At 48.8% G+C, this 23,181-nt stretch overlaps 1 protein-coding gene across 1 annotated transcript; it reads left to right on the plus strand.

The window, feature by feature from the left end:
- The first annotated feature begins 585 nt into the window (after positions 1 to 585).
- On the plus strand, positions 586 to 20,621 carry LOC100496875 (hydroperoxide isomerase ALOXE3). Its single transcript, XM_018090237.2, has 14 exons — positions 586 to 748; positions 1,686 to 1,890; positions 4,345 to 4,426; positions 4,703 to 4,825; positions 9,923 to 10,026; positions 10,338 to 10,510; positions 11,757 to 11,900; positions 14,643 to 14,846; positions 15,554 to 15,640; positions 16,243 to 16,412; positions 17,218 to 17,339; positions 18,350 to 18,450; positions 18,599 to 18,769; positions 20,352 to 20,621. Exons 1-14 carry the CDS (start codon positions 602 to 604, stop codon positions 20,529 to 20,531), a joined length of 2,013 nt encoding a protein of 670 aa, XP_017945726.2. The 5' UTR covers positions 586 to 601; the 3' UTR covers positions 20,532 to 20,621.
- The last annotated feature ends 2,560 nt before the right edge of the window (positions 20,622 to 23,181 follow it).

Below are 23,181 nucleotides of genomic sequence, written 5' to 3' on the forward strand. Positions count from 1 at the left end.
GTATTCTCAGTATTTCATTGCCCCCAAGTGCCCCCCAGCATTGCAGCTACACACAGTGTCAGCACCAGGGAGAGTCGCACACTCACATTTCCGCTCGCACAGGAAACATAAGAGACAAAGGTATTTACACACACCTTGGCACGCACTAGTACGTTTCTGTGGAATCATTGCCTTCTGTAGATCCTGTGGAAGTTCTATAGATCTATAGAGACAGCAGAAAGGTAAATAATTGATTTTTATTGCCTGTGACGTGTCAACTAATGGAGTGAATTTCTGAGGAAAATCTACTTTCTAGAGAACTTGGGTAACAGTAAGAGGTCATGGGGCTGGACTTCTACTTTCACGGGCTGAAATCTCTATATAATGGCGAGCAGCCACCCACAGGCAGCCACAGGCACCCACAGGCACCTACAGCCACCTACAGGCACCCACAGGCACCCACAGGCACCTACAGCCACCTACAGGCACCTACAGGCACCCACAGCCACCCACAGGCACACACAGCCACCCACAGGCACCCACAGCCACCAACAGGCACCCACAGCCACCCACAGCCACCCACAGCCACCCACAGGCACCCAGGGAGAGACAAGTGAGAGAAATGCTGACTTATAAATTAGAAATAGAGACCGGCAAGGAACTCTGTGCTGGGACCATAAACACCATCTCAGTGGTTCTGGTTGGTTCCGGGGGAGAGAGCCCGAAGCACACACTGGATCACTGGGGGAGAGATTTCCTTCCGGGCGCTGTGAGTACCTTATTGCTGAATGGGAGTGGAGCCAGATTGTAGTTAACCTTTAGTATGGAATAGACTGTCCTATTCTTAATAAAATTTCAATTGGTCTTCATTTTTTTAGTTTTTAAATTATTAGCAGTTTTCAAATAGGGGTCACTGACCCCGGCAGCTGAAAATCCCATCCTAGTTATTGTTTATTATTTCTATTACTTATTTCTCTTTAGGCCCTCTTCTATTCATAGTCCTGTCTCTCTCTTTCCAACCCCCTGCCTGGTTGCTAAGTTATATTGGACCCTAGCAACCAGATAGCTGCTGCAAATTCCAAACCGCTTAACATAAAGCTAGATGATTTAAACATCAAAATAATAAGAAAATGAAGACCAATGGCAAATTGTCTCAGGATAGCAGTCTCTACATCATCATATAAGTTCATTTAAAGGTGAAGAGCCCATTTATTATCTATTGTTAGGAAATGGCTAACAGTGTATAACTGCATGTGATTGGCCAAAGGTGGCAGTCGCAGACCCCCATTAATTCTGCATGGAGAGAAAATGTATCAGGGACCCATGTTAAGAGTTAAAATGATAGGGTGGGGAACTTAGTTCTACTTTAAAGGGGAAATATACCCTCCCTGATTAGTGCATGTAACATTGCTCCGCTGAGCAGTAAAGGAATGTACTTTTTTGGATGAAATGATATTGGCAGATTTCCCATTACTGATATATATAAATAAATCACCTGACTGGGCGGGGCCGGACAGACAGACAAACATGTTACTTACTGATGCCGAGAGCATCTCCTGCGGCTCCTCTGCTCAGTCTCTCACTTGTGTCCCTATGAGCACCCTGGGGTGGCCAATGATGGCATTATTACCCTTACCCCTTACCTACAGAGTCAGGTACTGATCTAGAGACCCAGAGAGGGAACATTTATTGTGTTGATGTTACAGAGAGACGTGTATGAGGTGAGATGTGAGCAAGATATTGGGGAGATCCTGGTGTTGAGACTCTACAAGGAACCTTTCCGACATTTCCCCAAGGACGACTGGTTCTGCAACTCCATCACAGTGACCTGCCCCAATGGAGAGACGGCTGAATTCCCACTTTTTTTGTGGGTCTCAGACTACGGAACCTTTGAAATTCAGCAGGGAAAGGGTAAGTTCAACCGTGAACAAAGTAATTACAGAATCCTGGGGCAACAACTGCTCAAAGGGGCTAAAATACAAGGGCAACGACCCTCCTTTGCCTAAATCACCCACATACAGTGAAGATATTTTTAAGTGAACAATTGGGCATTATGAGCCTTAACTGCTTCCCTTTAAAGGAGAACTAAACCCTAAAAACGAACATGGCTAAAAACGCTGGTAGGAGTGTCAGTGCTCAGTGAGCTCTGGGCTGCTAGTGAGACGCTAAGCCTGGGGGGGGGGGAATCCTCAAGCAGATAGTTACATAGTTACATAGTTACATAGGGTTGAAAAAAGACCAGAGTCCATCAAGTTCAACCCATCCAAGTAAACCCAGCACACCTAACCCACACCTACCAATCTATACACTCACATACATAAACTATAAATACACCCACTAATACTAACTGTAGATATTAGTATCACAATAGCCTGGGATATATCACAGAATCTGATGCTACAGGGCTGATTGGGAAATTCTGATGCAGACTGCACTGAATTCAATGCTACCATGTAATGTGAATCTGGATTTATTACTAAGCTGCATGTATTGTGAATGTTATGTTGTGTATATGGGTATAGGACCTGTTATCCAGAATGCTTGGGACCTGGGGGGGGGGGGGGGGTTCCAGATAAGGGGTCTTTCTGTTATTTACTCAGCATATATTAAGTCTGTTAAAATTCATTTAAACATTAAATAAACCCAACAGAAGGGTTTAGTCTCCAATATGGATTCAAGCAGCTCAGTTACCATCAAGTACAAGGTTCTGTTTTATTATTAGAGAGAAAAAGGACATTTTTTTAATTTTAATTTTTAAAATTTAAATAGTTTGATTAAAGTTGGGTTTATGGGAGATCACCTTCCGGTAATTCAGAGCTTTCTGGATAAAAGTTCCCATACCTGTACACCTGTCCCCTTCCTGTCCCCCACCTGTCCCCTTCCTGCCCCCCAACTGCCCCCACCTGCCCCCTACCTGTCCCCCACCTTTCCCCTTCCTGTCCCCCACCTGTCCCCTTCCTGCCCGCCAACTGCCCCCACCTGCCCCCTACCTGCCCCCCACCTGTCCCATTCCTGTCCCCCACCTGCCCCCCACCTGTCCCCTACCTGTCCCTCACCTGTTTCCTACCTGTCCCCTTCCTGTCCCCCACCTGTCCCCTTCCTGCTCCCCAACTGCCCCCACCTGCCCCGTACCTGCCCTCCACCTGTCCCCTTCCTGTCCCCCACCTGTTTCCTACCTGTCCCCTTCCTGTCCCCCACCTGTCCCCCTCCTGCCCCCAACTGCCCCCTACCTGCCCTCCACCTGTCCCCTTCCTGTCCCGCACCTGCTCCCCACCTGCCCCCCACCTGTCCCCTTCCTGTCCCGCACCTGCTCCCCACCTGCCCCCCACCTGTCCCCTTCCTGTCCCGCACCTGCTCCCCACCTGCCCCCCACCTGTCCCCTTCCTGTCCCCCACCTGCTCCCCACCTGCCCCCCACCTGTCCCCTTCCTGTCCCCCACCTGCTCCCCACCTGCCCCCCACCTGTCCCCTTCCTGTCCCCCACCTGTCCCCTTCCTGCCCCCCAACTGCCCCCACCTGCCCCCTACCTGTCCCCCACCTTTCCCCTTCCTGTCCCCCACCTGTCCCCTTCCTGCCCGCCAACTGCCCCCCACCTGCCCCCTACCTGCCCCCCACCTGTCCCATTCCTGTCCCCACCTGCCCCCCACCTGTCCCCTACCTGTCCCTCACCTGTTTCCTACCTGTCCCCTTCCTGTCCCCCACCTGTCCCCTTCCTGCCCCCCAACTGCCCCCACCTGCCCCGTACCTGCCCTCCACCTGTCCCCTTCCTGTCCCCCACCTGTTTCCTACCTGTCCCCTTCCTGTCCCCCACCTGTCCCCCTCCTGCCCCCCAACTGCCCCCTACCTGCCCTCCACCTGTCCCCTTCCTGTCCCGCACCTGCTCCCCACCTGCCCCCCCACCTGTCCCCTTCCTGTCCCGCACCTGCTCCCCACCTGCCCCCCACCTGTCCCCTTCCTGTCCCGCACCTGCTCCCCACCTGCCCCCCACCTGTCCCCTTCCTGTCCCCCACCTGCTCCCCACCTGCCCCCCACCTGTCCCCTTCCTGTCCCCCACCTGCTCCCCACTTGTACCCTACCTGCTCCCCACCTGTCCCCTACCTGCCCCACCCATCCCCCACCTGTCCCCTTCTTACCCCTACCTGTGTCATACCCTACCGTACTACAAACAGAAAGGACAGGGTGCTCAGTGCGGGCAGATGTTGGGCAGAAGTGCTGCTGTTGCGCCCCCTAGTGCCCTTCTGCCTGGGGTTGCAGTAAATGAGCCCTATTGCCTTTCAGGGAACAGTAAGTACCATTAGTACAGAAGGTGCACATTTACATGAAATATGAATTTGCCCAAAGTACAAATGGCCGCTCTGTGTTGCAGGTGTAATACTGACGGAGAGTGTCAGCCCCATCATAAAGAAGCAGAGAGCAGCGGAACTGGAGCTAAAGAGACAGACACACGAGTGAGTGACGGGGGCACGGCATTGGCCGAGACAGACTGGCACCGGGTCCAACCCATTTCTCTGTACTCACAGTACTAACCCGAGAATCCGCTTTCCAGTAAATGATCAACTCTCACTCTTACAGAGGCACAAGCAGAGCTGACAGTTAGATGAGAGGAAGGAAGCAGAGCTGACAGTTAGATGAGAGGAAGGAAGCAGAGCTGACAGTTAGATGAAAGTAGAGCTGACAGTTAAAAAAAGAATATTTTTTATAAATTAATTGTATTTTGTATTTAGGTGGAAAATATACGCTGAAGGGGCCCCTCGCTGTATCAGCGCCGACAATGTTAAAGATCTGCCCCCCAATGATCGATTCTCCTTCCTGAAGACAATCAGCTTTGGCTTCGATTATCTGACCAGGTAATTGCACCTTAACTACCAAGGAAACCAGGGCTACTAGTAAGGGCCATTGGGCTAGGGGGGTATCAGTCCCATCTCCTGTATAGACTCCAGCAGTGAGTGGGGCAGGGGGGTATCAGTCCCATCTCCTGTATAGACTCCAGCAGTGAGTGGGGCAGGGGGGTATCAGTCCCATCTTCTGTATAGACTCCAGCAGTGAGTGGGGCAGGGGGGTATCAGTCCCATCCCCTGTATAGACTCCAGCAGTGAGTGGGGCAGGGGGGTATCAGTCCCATCCCCTGTATAGACTCCAGCAGTGAGTGGGGCAGGGGGGTATCAGTCCCATCCCCTGTATAGACTCCAGCAGTGAGTGGGGCAGGGGGGTATCAGTCCCATCCCCTGTATAGACTCCAGCAGTGAGTGGGGCAGGGGGGTATCAGTCCCATCCCCTGTATAGACTCCAGCAGTGAGTGGGGCAGGGGGGTATCAGTCCCATCTCCTGTATAGACTCCAGCAGTGAGTGGGGCAGGGGGTATCAGTCCCATCTTCTGTATAGACTCCAGCAGTGAGTGGGGCAGGGGGGTATCAGTCCCATCTTCTGTATAGACTCCAGCAGTGAGTGGGGCAGGGGGGTATCAGTCCCATCTCCTGTATAGACTCCAGCAGTGAGTGGGGCAGGGGGTATCAGTCCCATCTTCTGTATAGACTCCAGCAGTGAGTGGGGCAGGGGGGTATCAGTCCCATCCCCTGTATAGACTCCAGCAGTGAGTGGGGCAGGGGGGTATCAGTCCCATCTCCTGTATAGACTCCAGCAGTGAGTGGGGCAGGGGGGTATCAGTCCCCATCCCCTGTATAGACTCCAGCAGTGAGTGGGGCAGGGGGGTATCAGTCCATCTCCTGTATACTCAGCGTGGTGGCAGGGGGTATCAGTCCCATCTTCTGTATAGACTCCAGCAGTGAGTGGGGCAGGGGGGTATCAGTCCCATCCCTGTATAGACTCCAGCAGTGAGTGGGGCAGGGGGTATCAGTCCCATCCTTCTGTATAGACTCCAGCAGTGAGTGGGGCAGGGGGGTATCAGTCCCATCCCCTGTATAGACTCCAGCAGTGAGTGGGGCAGGGGGGTATCAGTCCATCTCCTGTATAGACTCCAGCAGTGAGTGGGGCAGGGGGGTATCAGTCCCATCCCCTGTATAGACTCCAGCAGTGAGTGGGGCAGGGGGGTATCAGTCCCATCCTCCTGTATAGACTCCAGCAGTGAGTGGGGCAGGGGGGTATCAGTCCCATCTCCTGTATAGACTCCAGCAGTGAGTGGGGCAGGGGGGTATCAGTCCCATCTCCTGTATAGACTCCAGCAGTGAGTGGGGCAGGGGGTATCAGTCCCATCTCCTGTATAGACTCCAGCAGTGGAGTGGGGCAGGGGGGTATCAGTCCCATCCCCTGTATAGACTCCAGCAGTGAGTGGGGCAGGGGGGTATCAGTCCCATCCCCTGTATAGACTCCAGCAGTGAGTGGGGCAGGGGGGTATCAGTCCCATCCCCTGTATAGACTCCAGCAGTGAGTGGGGCAGGGGGGTATCAGTCCCATCCCCTGTATAGACTCCAGCAGTGAGTGGGGCAGGGGGGTATCAGTCCATCCCTGTATAGACTCCAGCAGTGAGTGGGGCAGGGGGTATCAGTCCATCCCCTGTATAGACTCCAGCAGTGAGTGGGGCAGGGGGGTATCAGTCCCATCCCCTGTATAGACTCCAGCAGTGAGTGGGGCAGGGGGGTATCAGTCCCATCCCCTGTATAGACTCCAGCAGTGAGTGGGGCAGGGGGGTATCAGTCCCATCCCCTGTATAGACTCCAGCAGTGAGTGGGGCAGGGGGTATCAGTCCCATCCCCTGTATAGACTCCAGCAGTGAGTGGGGCAGGGGGGTATCAGTCCCATCTCCTGTATAGACTCCAGCAGTGAGTGGGGCAGGGGGGTATCAGTCCCATCTTCCTGTATAGACTCCAGCAGTGAGTGGGGCAGGGGGGTATCAGTCCCATCCCCTGTATAGACTCCAGCAGTGAGTGGGGCAGGGGGGTATCAGTCCCATCCCCTGTATAGACTCCAGCAGTGAGTGGGGCAGGGGTCAGCCCCCTTAACCCGTGGGGGCAGGGGGTATCAGTCCCATCCCTGTATAGACTCCAGCAGTGAGTGGGGCAGGGGGTATCAGTCCCATCTCCTGTATAGACTCCAGCAGTGAGTGGGGCAGGGGGGATCAGTCACATCCCTGTATAGACTCCAGCAGTGAGTGGGGCAGGGGGTATCAGTCCCATCTCCTGTATAGACTCCAGCAGTGAGTGGGGCAGGGGGGTATCAGTCCCATCCCCTGTATAGACTCCAGCAGTGAGTGGGGCAGGGGGGTATCAGTCCCATCCCCTGTATAGACTCCAGCAGTGAGTGGGGGCAGGGGGGTATCAGTCCCATCTCCTGTATATGACTCCAGCAGTGAGTGGGGCAGGGGGGTATCAGTCCCATCCCCTGTATAGACTCCAGCAGTGAGTGGGGCAGGGGGGTATCAGTCCATCTCCTGTATAGACTCCAGCAGTGAGTGGGGCAGGGGGGTATCAGTCCCATCCCTGGTATAGACTCCAGCAGTGAGTGGGGCAGGGGGGTATCAGTCCCATCCCCTGTATAGACTCCAGCAGTGAGTGGGGCAGGGGGTATCAGTCCCATCCCCTGTATAGACTCCAGCAGTGAGTGGGGCAGGGGGTATCAGTCCCATCCCTGTATAGACTCCAGCAGTGAGTGGGGCAGGGGGGTATCAGTCCCATCCCCTGTATAGACTCCAGCAGTGAGTGGGGCAGGGGGGTATCAGTCCCATCTCCTGTATAGACTCCAGCAGTGAGTGGGGCAGGGGGGTATCAGTCCCATCCCCTGTATAGACTCCAGCAGTGAGTGGGGCAGGGGGTATCAGTCCCATCCCCTGTATAGACTCCAGCAGTGAGTGGGGCAGGGGGGTATCAGTCCCATCTCCTGTATAGACTCCAGCAGTGAGTGGGGCAGGGGGGTATCAGTCCCATCCCCTGTATAGACTCCAGCAGTGAGTGGGGCAGGGGGGTATCAGTCCCATCCCCTGTATAGACTCCAGCAGTGAGTGGGGCAGGGGGGTATCAGTCCCATCCTCTGTATAGACTCCAGCAGTGAGTGGGGCAGGGGGTATCAGTCCCATCCCCTGTATAGACTCCAGCAGTGAGTGGGGCAGGGGGTATCAGTCCCATCCCCTGTATAGACTCCAGCAGTGAGTGGGGCAGGGGGGTATCAGTCCCATCCCCTGTATAGACTCCAGCAGTGAGTGGGGCAGGGGGGTATCAGTCCCATCCCCTGTATAGACTCCAGCAGTGAGTGGGGCAGGGGGGTATCAGTCCCATCCCCTGTATAGACTCCAGCAGTGAGTGGGGCAGGGGGGTATCAGTCCCATCTCCTGTATAGACTCCAGCAGTGAGTGGGGCAGGGGGGTATCAGTCCCATCTTCTGTATAGACTCCAGCAGTGAGTGGGGCAGGGGGGTATCAGTCCCATCCCCTGTATAGACTCCAGCAGTGAGTGGGGCAGGGGGGTATCAGTCCCATCCCCTGTATAGACTCCAGCAGTGAGTGGGGCAGGGGGGTATCAGTCCCATCCCCTGTATAGACTCCAGCAGTGAGTGGGGCAGGGGGGTATCAGTCCCATCTCCTGTATAGACTCCAGCAGTGAGTGGGGCAGGGGGGTATCAGTCCCATCCCCTGTATAGACTCCAGCAGTGAGTGGGGCAGGGGGGTATCAGTCCCATCCCCTGTATAGACTCCAGCAGTGAGTGGGGCAGGGGGGTATCAGTCCCATCCCCTGTATAGACTCCAGCAGTGAGTGGGGCAGGGGGTATCAGTCCCATCTCCTGTATAGACTCCAGCAGTGAGTGGGGCAGGGGGGTATCAGTCACATCTCCTGTATAGACTCCAGCAGTGAGTGGGGCAGGGGGGTATCAGTCCCATCTTCTGTATAGACTCCAGCAGTGAGTGGGGCAGGGGGGTATCAGTCCCATCCCCTGTATAGACTCCAGCAGTGAGTGGGGCAGGGGGGTATCAGTCCCATCCCCTGTATAGACTCCAGCAGTGAGTGGGGCAGGGGGGTATCAGTCCCATCCCCTGTATAGACTCCAGCAGTGAGTGGGCAGGGGGGTATCAGTCCCATCCCCTGTATAGACTCCAGCAGTGAGTGGGGCAGGGGGGTATCAGTCCCATCTCCTGTATAGACTCCAGCAGTGAGTGGGGCAGGGGGGTATCAGTCCCATCTCCTGTATAGACTCCAGCAGTGAGTGGGGCAGGGGGGTATCAGTCCCATCTCCTGTATAGACTCCAGCAGTGAGTGGGGCAGGGGGTATCAGTCCCATCTTCTGTATAGACTCCAGCAGTGAGTGGGGCAGGGGGTATCAGTCCCATCTCCTGTATAGACTCCAGCAGTGAGTGGGGCAGGGGGGTATCAGTCCCATCCCCTGTATAGACTCCAGCAGTGAGTGGGGCAGGGGGGTATCTGTCCCATCTCCTGTATAGACTCCAGCAGTGAGTGGGGCAGGGGGGTATCAGTCCCATCTCCTGTATAGACTCCAGCAGTGAGTGGGCAGGGGGGTATCAGTCCCATCCCCTGTATAGACTCCAGCAGTGAGTGGGGCAGGGGGGTATCAGTCCCATCCCCTGTATAGACTCCAGCAGTGAGTGGGGCAGGGGGTATCAGTCCCATCTTCTGTATAGACTCCAGCAGTGAGTGGGGCAGGGGGGTATCAGTCCCATCCCCTGTATAGACTCCAGCAGTGAGTGGGGCAGGGGGGTATCAGTCCCATCCCCTGTATAGACTCCAGCAGTGAGTGGGGCAGGGGGGTATCTGTCCCATCTCCTGTATAGACTCCAGCAGTGAGTGGGGCAGGGGGGTATCAGTCCCATCTCCTGTATAGACTCCAGCAGTGAGTGGGGCAGGGGGGTATCAGTCCCATCTCCTGTATAGACTCCAGCAGTGAGTGGGGCAGGGGGGTATCAGGGTACAGTTTAGCCCCTCTGTTTGTAAAACAGCCCCAGTGTTTCATATAAATGCCCTTACCCTCTCTGCCTGTCTGTGCAGTTCTATTGGGCCCAAGCTGAAAGGCTACCTACAGTGCTCCGACTCCTGGGCCGATATCAACGACATCAAGAGAGTCTTTTGCTGCCAGTGGACAGAAATCTCAGGTACATTGTTTGGGGGGGGGGAATAAACAGCAATTTGGGGGTCTTTTTGATAGTCCAGTTTAGTAGTTGTTGGTAAGTGATCAGATCCCCTTATACAGGGTTGGACTGGGGGTGTGGGACCCACTGGGGCTGCCACCCCACATACATAGACATGATCAGGGCAGAGAGGCCAAGTGGGATCAGGTCGGGGTTGGCGGGATTCACCCGTTTTTTTTCCAGTGTCCGGCTGGCCCAGTCAGACCGTGGCTTTATAAAAGATTATATAGAGAAGATACAGAGAATAAAGCTGATTTCTGGTGGGATCTCTCTAGATCTGGTGTCTGAGCTGTGGAAGGAGGACTCGTTCTTTGGGTACCAGTATCTGAATGGGTTAAACCCGCTGATGATCCAGAAATGTCTCCGGATTCCCGATAATTTCCCTGTTGATGATTTGACCGTGTCTGCGACTCTAGGGGAGTCCACAACCCTCCAGGCGGAACTGCAGGTAGGTGCCCCCTACTGACCTTCATCTGCCCCAATCTGCCCATAATTATCTGCCCTGACCACACAGACTAAGGGGCAGCAGGTACCTCCCTACACCTTTGTTCTACCCCAGCACTATAGATATCACTATTAATAAAGTAAAATGTTTTTTCCCTGACCTCCCCCTTTTCTCCACCTTTAACCAGGTTAATGGAGACAATGAGCTCTTCGTAAACAAACTCATCCCCTTCTAAGGCGGCAACCTTTTTTAAACTTTTTAAACCTTTTTTAAACCAGCCCAATACATGGGTGTTCTTGTGGGTTGGTGTGTTTTAAAACCTATTCCTATTATAACGGTAGACTTGGTAGAACCAGGAAGCTGGACAGGAAGTGACAAAGTGGAAGCCATGTTTAATGCACTCGCTGTGTGTTCCTTTTATTTTTCCTATGATGTCCCCTCAGGATCCTCATATCATCCCCAATTATTCAGCCATTGATCCCCACACCCAAACATCATGACTCTATTTTTTAAACCCATTGGCCCAAATGAGGAAATGTGACAGGAAGTGAGGAGGAGACACAACTTCCTACTCTGATAGCTCCATCTGTCCAGCAAGGAGGAACAAGAAAGTAAATTTAGAATTTCAGTTGGGAAAGACTGACTGAGATGGATCTCAGAATGGGAATTGGATCCTTTAGCCAACGGAGTCCAAGTTCTCAAGTTTATTGCAAACACAGTTAGGGAAAACATTTATTAGGATCAACTAATGTGGAACTGGACGGTGTATCTACTGACATAGACCATGGCCAGTTTGGGGTCCCACAGATGTTGCTATTTCTCTACTGCTTTAGATGCTTCTTAATTTGCCCTAAACCCATGACCCACATTGAATCTTCCCACCAAGCAATGAGACCTTTCCATGAGTATCTCTGCATGTCTCTCATTGGCCCTTCTGAACTTGCCCTTGAGATCAGGTTTATAGGCCGTGGGTGCAGCTGCTGGGGGGGATTACTAGATGAGAAAGGGAAACCTCTGTGAAGCCCACAAGGCTACCCCAGTCCATACCAGTTGGTAGTCCATCTCACAATGCAACATTCCAATATTCTATGGGATTAAGGCCCTTGGAATCTCATGGTCTTGGGACTTGGTAGTGGTGCAAAGACATAACAGACTGGGGCTCAATTCTGAATTCTTTTTTCCTATAAAGCCTCTCAGAAGGCCAAACTGGGTGGCAGAACCTTCATTTCTTCTCCTTCTCTTCCAACAGAACGGAAACATCTTCCTGGCAGATTACAAGATCCTTGAGGGGATCCCTACGAATGTTATTAATGGGGAAAGGCAATATCTCGCTGCCCCAATGTGCCTGCTCTGGAAATCCAAAAACAATTACATAGTTCCTATTGCAATCCAGGTAAATATGGGTGAGAACAAAGCTCATTAGTCAATGGATTCACACGTAGGGACCGATCCAGTTTGATGAGAAAATCTTATCTTCTCATTAAATTCCACATTTCCCCATAGAGCCGGGTGCAATTTAATGAGAAAAAATGTATCTCACTGTTTTTCACACAAAAAGTCTATGGGAAAAACTGGAACAGGATTAGGAGATATTTTCCTTCTCCTGAATTGGATCTTGGGCAGCTTTCCTGGCATGTTTGTGGCTTCTCCTACAGAGGGTGTAGGGGTAATCTGGGGGGGTATAAAATGGCACAGGATCAAAGGGCCACATTCAGTCCAATAAGAAGTATATGGGGAATTTTGGAATTCATTAGGGTAGTTTGTTTTTTTCTCATTGGACTGAATCAAACTGAGAGAAGATAATTACTCTATACTATAGAGTATACTATTTATTATAAGGAACTCCTCGGGGGCTTATAATATCCCTATATGTTACAATAGGGGGTACTTTATTCACTATATATTATAAGGAACTCCTCGGGGGCTTATAATATCCCTATATGTTACAATAGGGGGTACTTTATTCACTATATATTATAAGGAACTCCTCGGGGGCTTATAATATCCCTATATGTTACAATAGGGGGCACTTTATTCACTATATATTATAAGGAACTCCTTGGGGGCTTATAATATCCCTATATGTTACAATAGGGGGCACTTTATTCACTATATATTATAAGGAACTCCTCGGGGGCTTATAATATCCCTATATGTTACAATAGGGGGCACTTTATTCACTATATATTATAAGGAACTCCTTGGGGGCTTATAATATCCCTATATGTTACAATAGGGGGCACTTTATTCACTATATATTATAAGGAACTCCTCGGGGGCTTATAAAATCCCTATATGTTACAATAGGGGGCACTTTATTCACTATATATTATAAGGAACTCCTCGGGGGCTTATAATATCCCTATATGCTACAATAGGGGGCACTTTATTCACTATATATTATAAGGAACTCCTCGGGGACTTATAATATCCCTATATGTTACAATAGGGGGCACTTTATTCACTATATATTATAAGGAACTCCTCGGGGGCTTATAATATCCCTATATGTTACAATAGGGGGTACGGTACTTTATTCACTATATATTATTAGGAACTCCTCGGGGCTTTTAATATCCCTATATGTTACAATAGGGGGTACTTTATTCACTATATATTATAAGGAACCCCTCGGGGGCTTATAATATCCCTATATGTTACAATAGGGGGTACTTTATTCACTATATATTATAAGGAACCCCTCGGGGGCTTATAATATCCCTATATGTTACAATAGGGGGTACTTTATTCACTATATATTATAAGGAACTCCTCGGGGGCTTTTAATATCCCTATATGTTACAATAGGGGGTACTTTATTCACTATATATTATAAGGAACTACTCGGGGGCTTATAATATCCCTATATGTTACAATAGGGGGCACTTTATTCACTATATATTATAAGGAACTCCTCGGGGACTTATAATATCCCTATATGTTACAATAGGGGGTACTTTATTCACTATATATTATAAGGAACCCCTCGGGGGCTTATAATATCCCTATATGTTACAATAGGGGGCACTTTATTCACTATATATTATAAGGAACTCCTCGGGGGCTTATAATATCCCTATATGTTACAATAGGGGGTGCTTTATTCACTATATATTATAAGGAACTCCTCGGGGGCTTATAATATCCCTATATGTTACAATACGGGGTACTTTATTCACTATATATTATAAGGAACTCCTCTGTGACTTATAATATCCCTATATGTTACAATAGGGGGCACTTTATTCACTATATATTATAAGGAACTCCTCGGGGACTTATAATATCCCTATATGTTACAATACGGGGTACTTTATTCACTATATATTATAAGGAACTCCTCTGTGACTTATAATATCCCTATATGTTACAATAGGGGGCACTTTATTCACTATATATTATAAGGAACTCCTCGGGGGCTTATAATATCCCTATATGTTACAATAGGGGGCACTTTATTCACTATATATTATAAGGAACTCCTCGGGGGCTTATAATATCCCTATATGTTACAATAGGGGGCACTTTATTCACTATATAATTGCAGTCCATGCCAAGTAACTTGTGGAACCTCCAACCATCTATGGCTAACCTTATACAGGCAGGATAAATATCCTCCGAGGTGAGTCTGCATCCTTCCATACATCCTCCATCCATACCATGAGGTTTAGCTTGAGTATTTTAAAGTTAAATTTATTAAACAGGTAAGAACATGAGAAGGAACAGCCACCATTTCCAACGGTCACAGACTAGGACTAACCAATCAGATTCATGAGCCAGACATATATTGGCATTCGCCAACCACAAAAGATTTTAGAGTCTAAGACAACCTTGAGGCAACATTAACACTTTAACAAGTTATTGGCTTGAGTTGACCTATGGGCATATGATGACCACCTATTGGCCTACAAAATACTGATGTAGCCACATCAGCAACAAAATACCCACCTCACAGTCTATAATGATGATCATCATAAGCTATAAGGAAATAACCACCCAACAGTACATTGAACAACAATAATAACTTCCTATCAGAATCTGAGCAAGAGGAATACCCACCCATTGCACTGCTAGAGACAGGTAGCTAAGGGTAACTATTGGGATAACCGGGGCAGTATTGTTCTGTTTCTTACAGCTAAATCAAACCCCCGGGGAGGAGAACCCAATCTTTGTGCCCACTGACCCCGAATGGGACTGGACTTTGGCCAAGATCTGGGTGCGAAACTCTGAGTTTCAGGTCCATGAGGTTGTCTTTCATTTACTCCACACTCATCTGTGCGCTGAGGTCTTCAACATCGCTACCACCCGGCACCTCCCCATGGGCCACCCTGTGTATAAGGTGAGAGAAGGAGCCGGTACAGAAATGTTGCACCTCAGAAATAAACCCATATTTGATACGGGATTTGGCCAAATCCTGAGCTTTTTGCAGAATGTGGACTAAGTTTGGTGTTCAACCAAAACCAAATCCACTTCTTGTCCAACGGGGATGGCACTAGGGATGGGCAGGAGTAGCGATGTGTCATGTGAACAGGGAGTGCACTGAGTTGCTGATCAACCCCCATCTCATCAACCCCACTCTTCTTTTTATTGATTTATGGTGATACTGAATAAATCAGTATTTCTTATTGGCCAACATGAGGCCCCTACAATGAAAGGTACTTTATCTTGTCTTGAGGTTGTCACTGGGAAAGGCTCCTCATAGGGTTAAACCCAGAAGGGAAATGGAATATCTTTATAATGTTGCTTAGCAAGTATACAGGCGGAGCTAAGCCGAAGCTTTATGGTTGGATAAAAGTGTTAGTGTCGGGGTTGGGAAGAACATATGTGCTTTTAGGGTATTCAAGTTATCTGGGGCAGGTACAAGGGGGCAATAAAGCAGCAAAAACACTGTCAGGCAGCTAAAATAGAGATGGGAAGGGGTATTGCAGCTAGGGGTAAAGGGAACCCCAAATTATCCTATAAATATGTAAATAGTAAAAAAAATGAAGTGAAAACTGGACCCTTAGTATCACAGGGGGGTCAATTGTTGTGTTTTCTAATTTTCAGCTCATCCACCCGCATCTCCGTTACACCCTGGAGATTAATACCCTCGCCCGGCAGACTCTCATTGGCCCAAATGGCCTCTTTGATCAGGTGAGTGGATTCCCCTGGGCAATATAGGGAGTCGGATATTCCGAGAGTGAGGAATGAATGTTTTGAAACCAACCAATCAGACGTCGGTATCTGCAAATTATTGGCCACCATTTTGTATTTATTCTGTCACCAGTTACATTGTTTCCATAGCGATCCCAGTGCCCCCGCAACTGTCCCACCAATCATATGGTCCCCTTAACAATCACAGCTTTCACTCATCTACTGTATTTCAGAGACGACAGTGGGGTGCAAGGCCAAATGGGTGCAGGTCCAACGGGGTGCAATTTTGCCATGTTTAAACCTAAAATAAGGGATTGGGGGTTCAACAAATGCTACAGAAACCTATGGGACATAGTCAGACTTTCCCAAAAGTAGCTCCCTTAGGCCTCCTATGCATTTATATTATAAAGCATTAGAACTTAATATGAAAAGGGCATTTTGAATTTCATAGGTGGTCAATAAAGTCATGTGTGCAATATGTGGGAGGAGCCTCTCTTATTCAATCTTATCATTTCCCTTTGGGACCATGTGATAACAAAGTTACACAGAATGAGTGAAATGCACAATTTGCCCCTAACTGTTCCCATGTGAATCTGCCCCAGGCTGTGGTGACTGGGAATGGGGGAGTTCCGGTGCTACTTGCAAGAGCCGTGGAGAGTCTGACCTACAGCGCCCTCTGTCTCCCTGATGATATTCAGGCAAGAGGTGTTGAGTCCATTCCCAATTATTTCTACAGAGAAGACGGGATGAGGATCTGGAGAGCCATGGAAAGGTGCCCAGTCACTTTATTTGCTTTGATATAAGGGTATTTATGTAATGATGGGCCAGACTTGATTCCATGAGAAGAACTTATCTCAAGGTTTATCACCAAAAAACCCCATTGAAGTCTAGAGGCCAGACTCGATTCCATCAGAAGAACTTATCTCAAGGTTTATCACCAAAAAACCCCATTGAAGTCTAGAGGCCAGACTCGATTCCATGAGAAGAGCTTATCTCAAGGTTTATCACCTGAAAACCCCATTGAATTCTAGAGGCCATACTCGATTCCTTGAGAGGAACTTATCTCAAGGTTTATCACCTAAAACCCCCATTGAAGACTAGAGGCCATACTCGATTTCATGAGAAAACGTTATTTAATAATTTATCATATGAAAACATATGGGTGACATTCAATTTGAGAAGAAGACAACTTTTCTCTCAATGCAGTTCTAGTTTTTCCCCGTAGATTTCAAACGAGTTTTTATAGTGTTAGTGTTGAGGTTGGGGTTGCAGTTAGGGTTGTAGTGTATAAAGGTTAGGGTTACCAATCACATAGTGAATAAAACTCAGCTTATGATTGGCTGTAGTCCTAATGGCACAAACAGCAGGAGGTGCCACAATAGAGAGGGAACGTTTTGGACAACTGGTAGGGCTCAGCTCATCTAGATTATATATAAAGAATATTTTAAAAGTATATACAGAATCTGGGAGTAGAAGTTGGGCACCAGGCCCCCCAGAACCACCCTGAGAATTTACTTGTGATGTAAACCAAAATGAGTTACCTATTTGTTGCCCTAACAATATGGTTCCTCCCCCAGCTTTGCGTCGGACATTATTCATTACTATTACCCGAGTGATGAAACCGTCTCTGAAGATCCAGAACTTCAGGCTTGGGTGGCAGAGATCTTCCAGGAAGGCTTCCTGTCCAATAAAAACTCAGGTACGGCCCATAATTGGGAAATAAAGAGGAAGACTTGTCTTTAGAAAGACCTAGGGTATCTAGCAGGAATGTAGGTTTAGCCCCTATTTATTCACACATTTAGAAAGTTGATCTACAGCCATCATTGTCAGACTTTTTGCGGTTGCCTTGAAGGTCTAGTCCGGTGATCCCCAACCAGTGGCTCTTGAGCAACATGTTCTCCAACTCCTTGGGTGTCACTCCCAGTGGCCTCAAAGCAGGAGCTCATTTTTGAATTTCTGGTTTTTGGGCAAGTTTTGGTTGTATAAATACAAGTTGTACTGCCAAACAGGCTGCCAGTCCATATAGGGGCTACCAAATAGCCAATCACAGTCCTTATTTGGTAGCCCCAGGAACATGTTTTATAGTTGTGTTGCTCCCCAAGTCTTTTTACATATAAATGTTGCTCACAGGTAAAAAAGGTTGGGGATCACTGGTCTAGTCTATGGCCAGGAACACATAAACTCATTAAATGGTTAGATACAGAGGAAAATGTTGATGTATCCATCATTCAGCCATAGTTCCAGGCAAATACATCAGCAAATCTCACCCTAACTGACCTTTAAGTTGGACTTTCATGTGTATCTATGATCACAAATAGAGATATTCTCACCCCAATTCCATTCAGCCCCCCAACCTCTGCCTACAGTTTGGAAACCAGAACTCTTTACAAACTCCAACTGCATGTAGCCGCCATATTGGTCAGAGGCTGTAGGAACAAATCAGAACCTTCTGCTATAGAGGTGCCATGATATTGGGTGGGACCCTCACAGAGCAGCTCAGGTTGGAGAGGGCACAGATATACAGGACTATTCAGTCGTTTGTGAGCCCATGTAGCACCATGACCAGCAGAATTCCCCATAGACTGGTAATAGACCAGTAAGCAGTGTGTCTTTAAAAATGTTTAATATAAACAATATCCCTTTAAACATAGAAATACAAACTGCTCCGATGATAGCAAATATGTTTTCTTATTCTCATTGCTCCCCCAGGAATCCCATCATCCTTTGCCACCCGGGTGGAGCTGATCAAATACCTGACGATGGTGATGTTCACATGTTCTGCTCAGCACGCAGCTGTCAACAGTGGGCAGGTAAGTGGCACCTATGCACCCACTGTGGAAATTCTAATTATAATGTACCCCCTGTTGTAAAATATAAGGTTATTGTAAGTGCTTCTATAAAGGCTACTGTTGTGTGGCCACAAGTGTGGGTCTGACCCTTCCCTTCCTTGTCCTACAGTTTGACTTCTTCTCCTGGATGCCCAATGGTCCTTCCACCATGAGGAAACCTCCCCCCACCACTAAGGGCACCACCACCTACCAGAGTATCCTGGAGACGTTACCAGCCATAAACACCACCGCTACAGCCATGGTGGCTGTCAGCCTCCTTAGTAAGGAGCCACTCGATCAGGTGAGTATTTGGTGACTCTGCTGCATTTGTTTAAAGATACAAAACTGGAGAGAGGAGCCATTAGCGGTCTGTTATAATGGCCGCTGGCAAGGACATGTTGGCCAAATGATGGTTCTTTAGTGGCCTGAATACCAAGTTGGACCTCCCCAAGTCTATAACTATCACACCTTGTTATGGGCTAAGGGGGCCCAGCCTGAGGGCCAGTTAGGGGGGGATTTGGGGTGACTGCTTATTTGTGCCCTGGGTACCCCTGGAACTATAGCAGGGTGACTGTTACCCCAATGTTTCTATATATCTGTAACCTTGTTATGGGCTAAGGGGGCCCAGCCTGAAGGCCAGTTAGGGGGGGATTTGGGGTGCTTATTTGTGCCCTGGGTACCCCTGGAACTATAGCAGGGTGACTGTTACCCCAATGTTTCTATATATCTGTAACCTTGTTATGGGCTAAGGGGGCCCAGCCTGAAGGCCAGTTAGGGGGGGATTTGGGGTGAGTGCTTATTTGTGCCCTGGGTACCCCTGGAACTATAGCGGGGTGACTGTTACCCCAATGTTTCTATATATCTGTAACCTTGTTATGGGCTAAGGGGGCCCAGCCTGAAGGCCAGTTAGGGGGGGATTTGGGGTGAGTGCTTATTTGTGCCCTGGGTACCCCTGGAACTATAGCGGGGTGACTGTTACCCCAATGTTTCTATATATCTGTAACCTTGTTATGGGCTAAGGGGGCCCAGCCTGAAGGCCAGTTAGAGGGGGATTTGGGGTGAGTGCTTATTTGTGCCCTGGGTACCCCTGGAACTATAGCAGGGTGACTGTTACCCCAATGTTTCTATATATCTGTAACCTTGTTATGGGCTAAGGGGGCCCAGCCTGAAGGCCAGTTAGGGGGGGATTTGGGGTGAGTGCTTGTGCCCTGGGTACCCCTGGAACTATAGCGGGGTGACTGTTACCCCAATGTTTCTATATATCTGTAACCTTGTTATGGGCTAAGGGGGCCCAGCCTGAAGGCCAGTTAGGGGGGGATTTGGGGTGAGTGCTTATTTGTGCCCTGGATACCCCTGGAACTATAGCGGGGTGACTGTTACCCCAATGTTTCTATATATCTGTAACCTTGTTATGGGCTAAGGGGGCCCAGCCTGAAGGCCAGTTAGGGGGGGATTTGGGGTGAGTGCTTATTTGTGCCCTGGGTACCCCTGGAACTATAGCGGGGTGACTGTTACCCCAATGTTTCTATATATCTGTAACCTTGTTATGGGCTAAGGGGGCCCAGCCTGAAGGCCAGTTAGGGGGGGATTTGGGGTGAGTGCTTATTTGTGCCCTGGGTACCCCTGGAACTATAGCGGGGTGACTGTTACCCCAATGTTTCTATATATCTGTAACCTTGTTATGGGCTAAACATTCGACCTCCAAGGGGAACTTGGAATAAAAACCCTACAACAACTACTGATTACAGTTCTCAATACATTGGTCACAGTTCTGTTTTTCATGATCAGCACATTATCTTGTTACCCTTATTATTTTTATAAAGCATTTTCATGTATTTCTCCCATTTCTTTGTTTGATCTGGAATTCTTTGTTGTATTTCCAGAGACCCTTGGGAAAATACAAAAATGTGAACTTTGTTGAAGACGCGCCGAAGAAATGCATTGAGCAATTCAAGGAAAAGTTATCTGAGATTTCTAAGGATATCAAGGTGAGGAACAAGACCAAGAGGCTGACGTACCATTACCTGGATCCGGAGGAAATCGAGTGCAGCATCTCCATTTAGTTGAGACCCCTGAGGAGACCTGTCTCTTTCTATATTTCCTGCATAGATATTTCCCTTTTTCTTTCTGCTTTTTATACTGTGAAAAATAAAGATGTGAACTTTGAGGTTCTGTGTTCTTCATGTGTCTCTGGTCTGATGCTCAATGTGAGGCTGTTGACCCAAACTGAGCCCCTCACTTGTCCCTCAATAGAAGGGAAAGGCTAATAATGCCGAGGAGAAGGGGACATTTCTCATAACTGCCCATCTAATAGTTTTAACCAAATAGTTGAACTTCTATTTGTATCTGTGTTTACCCTTTTGGCGAGGAGCAAGTTCCCAGGGAGGGTCCAGACATCTAATGCTCAATAATGGGATTCCTAGTTGATTAGTTATTGGGCTACTGGATCAACCCCAAGATAAATAGCCCCATGGAATAACAATTACTGCCCCCTGATACCTTCCCAATCTTCGGTGCCCCCCCTCACATGGTGTCTGGACACGGTGAGACTAAATGTGAAAACTCACCGCCTGTATCTGTAAAGCCCCCCATGTGTAACAGTAGCTGGGCCTCATACCCCTCAGTTATACGGGGGGCTGGTTTGTACAAATCACCATGATCATTTCCTTTGTAACCTGTATCCCAGCTGAAATCTCTACCCAAAGGGGTTCCACACCCTCCCCAGTGCTGTGACCAGTAAGAAGATGCCTCTTTAACCCTTTTTAATCCCTGTCCCTCCAAAAGGGGTGTAACCATGTAAATTCCCCACTCAGTCACGTTTCATCCCTCCAGCTGGGATCTCAGTGATACCAAGTGTAGGGACCTCAAAGAATTGGGCCCCTTTAGTTGGTTCCCCTTTAGACAGGCACCAGAGGGTGGCCTTATGGATTTGGACACCTAAAGTTGGTCCTAGATGTTTATGTGTGAAAAGGGAGTTTCCCTGTTGTTCAGCAGCAACCACTAGGTGGCGGTGTGAAGCAATATAAAAAGGGCATGCAGCCATGTTCTGCAAGGTCTTAGTCCTGGGACCCCCCTCGTAAGAGGTTATCTACAGGCTTGAGAGATCAGAGAGATTCTGTAATGGATCACCTGGCGGGAGTACCGGGGTGAGTTCCTAGGTGGGATCATCCGGCGGGAGTACCGGGGTGAGTTCCTAGGTGGGATCATCCGGCGGGAGTACCGGGGTGAGTTCCTAGGTGGGATCATTCGGCGGGAGTACCGGGGTGAGTTACTAGGTGGGATCATCCGGCGGGAGTACCGGGGTAGCCCAAAGAGAGAGAGTGTGACTTGGGCCGTCTGTGTGACATCCTCTGAAAGTTCTGCTGCATGAACAATAAAACAAGTTCATCTGGTTCATCATTTTAACCGGTGTCTTGGCTGTTCATATAATGAGGATCCTCAACTGCCCAGTAAGCAGCTCCCCCAAGGGAGGGGCAAGGTACTGGGAGTTGCTGGGAGTCCGGGTCCAAGTAGGACCTCATAGAGTTTCCCAGGGAGGAGACATATAGTTCTACCTATACCTACTCTGGGTGGAGGCACACCACTCAACAACATTATACCTGTCCCCCATAATAAGTGGGGGCCCAGGGCTCCTGTAGCGCCACACGCAGGAGATTGCTTGATAAAAGTACAACAGTAGCCAAAATAGCATTACACAATTATATTATAATCGTCAGTTTATGCAATAGATTCCCGCTCTGATTTACCCGACAAGCTCCGAGCATTACCCAGCATGCAGCAGGGGGCGCTACTTTCTCCCTGATATTAACATTTCCTAACGGAGAGTTAGCGCTAAGGTTACTATTAGGCTGTAACATAGGAAGCTCCTTAGCTGTTAAACTATATACCCCCTCACTCTTCCCCAATGCCCCCCTTACTAACCCCACTGCCCCATCTACATAATCCTCTAGCTCACTCCCCCCCTTTAAACACTCCTCCAGCCCCTTAACCATTCTCTCCCCTAGCACAGCAGCCCCCCTTCCATTGAGGTGCAATCCGTCACGGCCGTATAGATTGTACCCCAAGGAAAAGTCAGCCCAGTGCTCTAGGAACCCAAACCCTTCCTTCCTACACCAAGACTTTAGCCCCACATTCAGCTCCCTAAGCTCCCGCTGTCTCCCTAAACTTGCCCGCGGCACCGGCAAAACTTCCGAAAAAATAAACCCAATAGGGCTGTTCTGCCCCAATAAGGGGTAATTATATCTTAGTTGGGATCAAGTACAGGTACTGTTTTATTATTACAGAGAAAAGGGAATCATTTAACCATGAAATAAACCCAATAGGGCTGTTCTGCCCCAATAAGGGGTAATTATATCTTAGTTGGGATCAAGTACAGGTACTGTTTTATTATTACAGAGAAAAGGGAATCATTTAACCATGTAATAAACCCAATAGGGCTGTTCTGCCCCAATAAGGGGTAATTATATCTTAGTTGGGATCAAGTACAGGTACTGTTTTATTATTACAGAGAAAAGGGAATCATTTAACCATGTAATAAACCCAATAGGGCTGTTCTGCCCCAATAAGGGGTAATTATATCTTAGTTGGGATCAAGTACAGGTACTGTTTTATTATTACAGAGAAAAGGGAATCATTTAACCATGTAATAAACCCAATAGGGCTGTTCTGCCCCCAATAAGGGGTAATTATATCTTAGTTGGGATGCAGCCTTGT

This window comes from Xenopus tropicalis, chromosome 2 (genome assembly GCF_000004195.4).
Source record: "Xenopus tropicalis strain Nigerian chromosome 2, UCB_Xtro_10.0, whole genome shotgun sequence".
NCBI classification, from domain to species: domain Eukaryota; kingdom Metazoa; phylum Chordata; class Amphibia; order Anura; family Pipidae; genus Xenopus; species Xenopus tropicalis.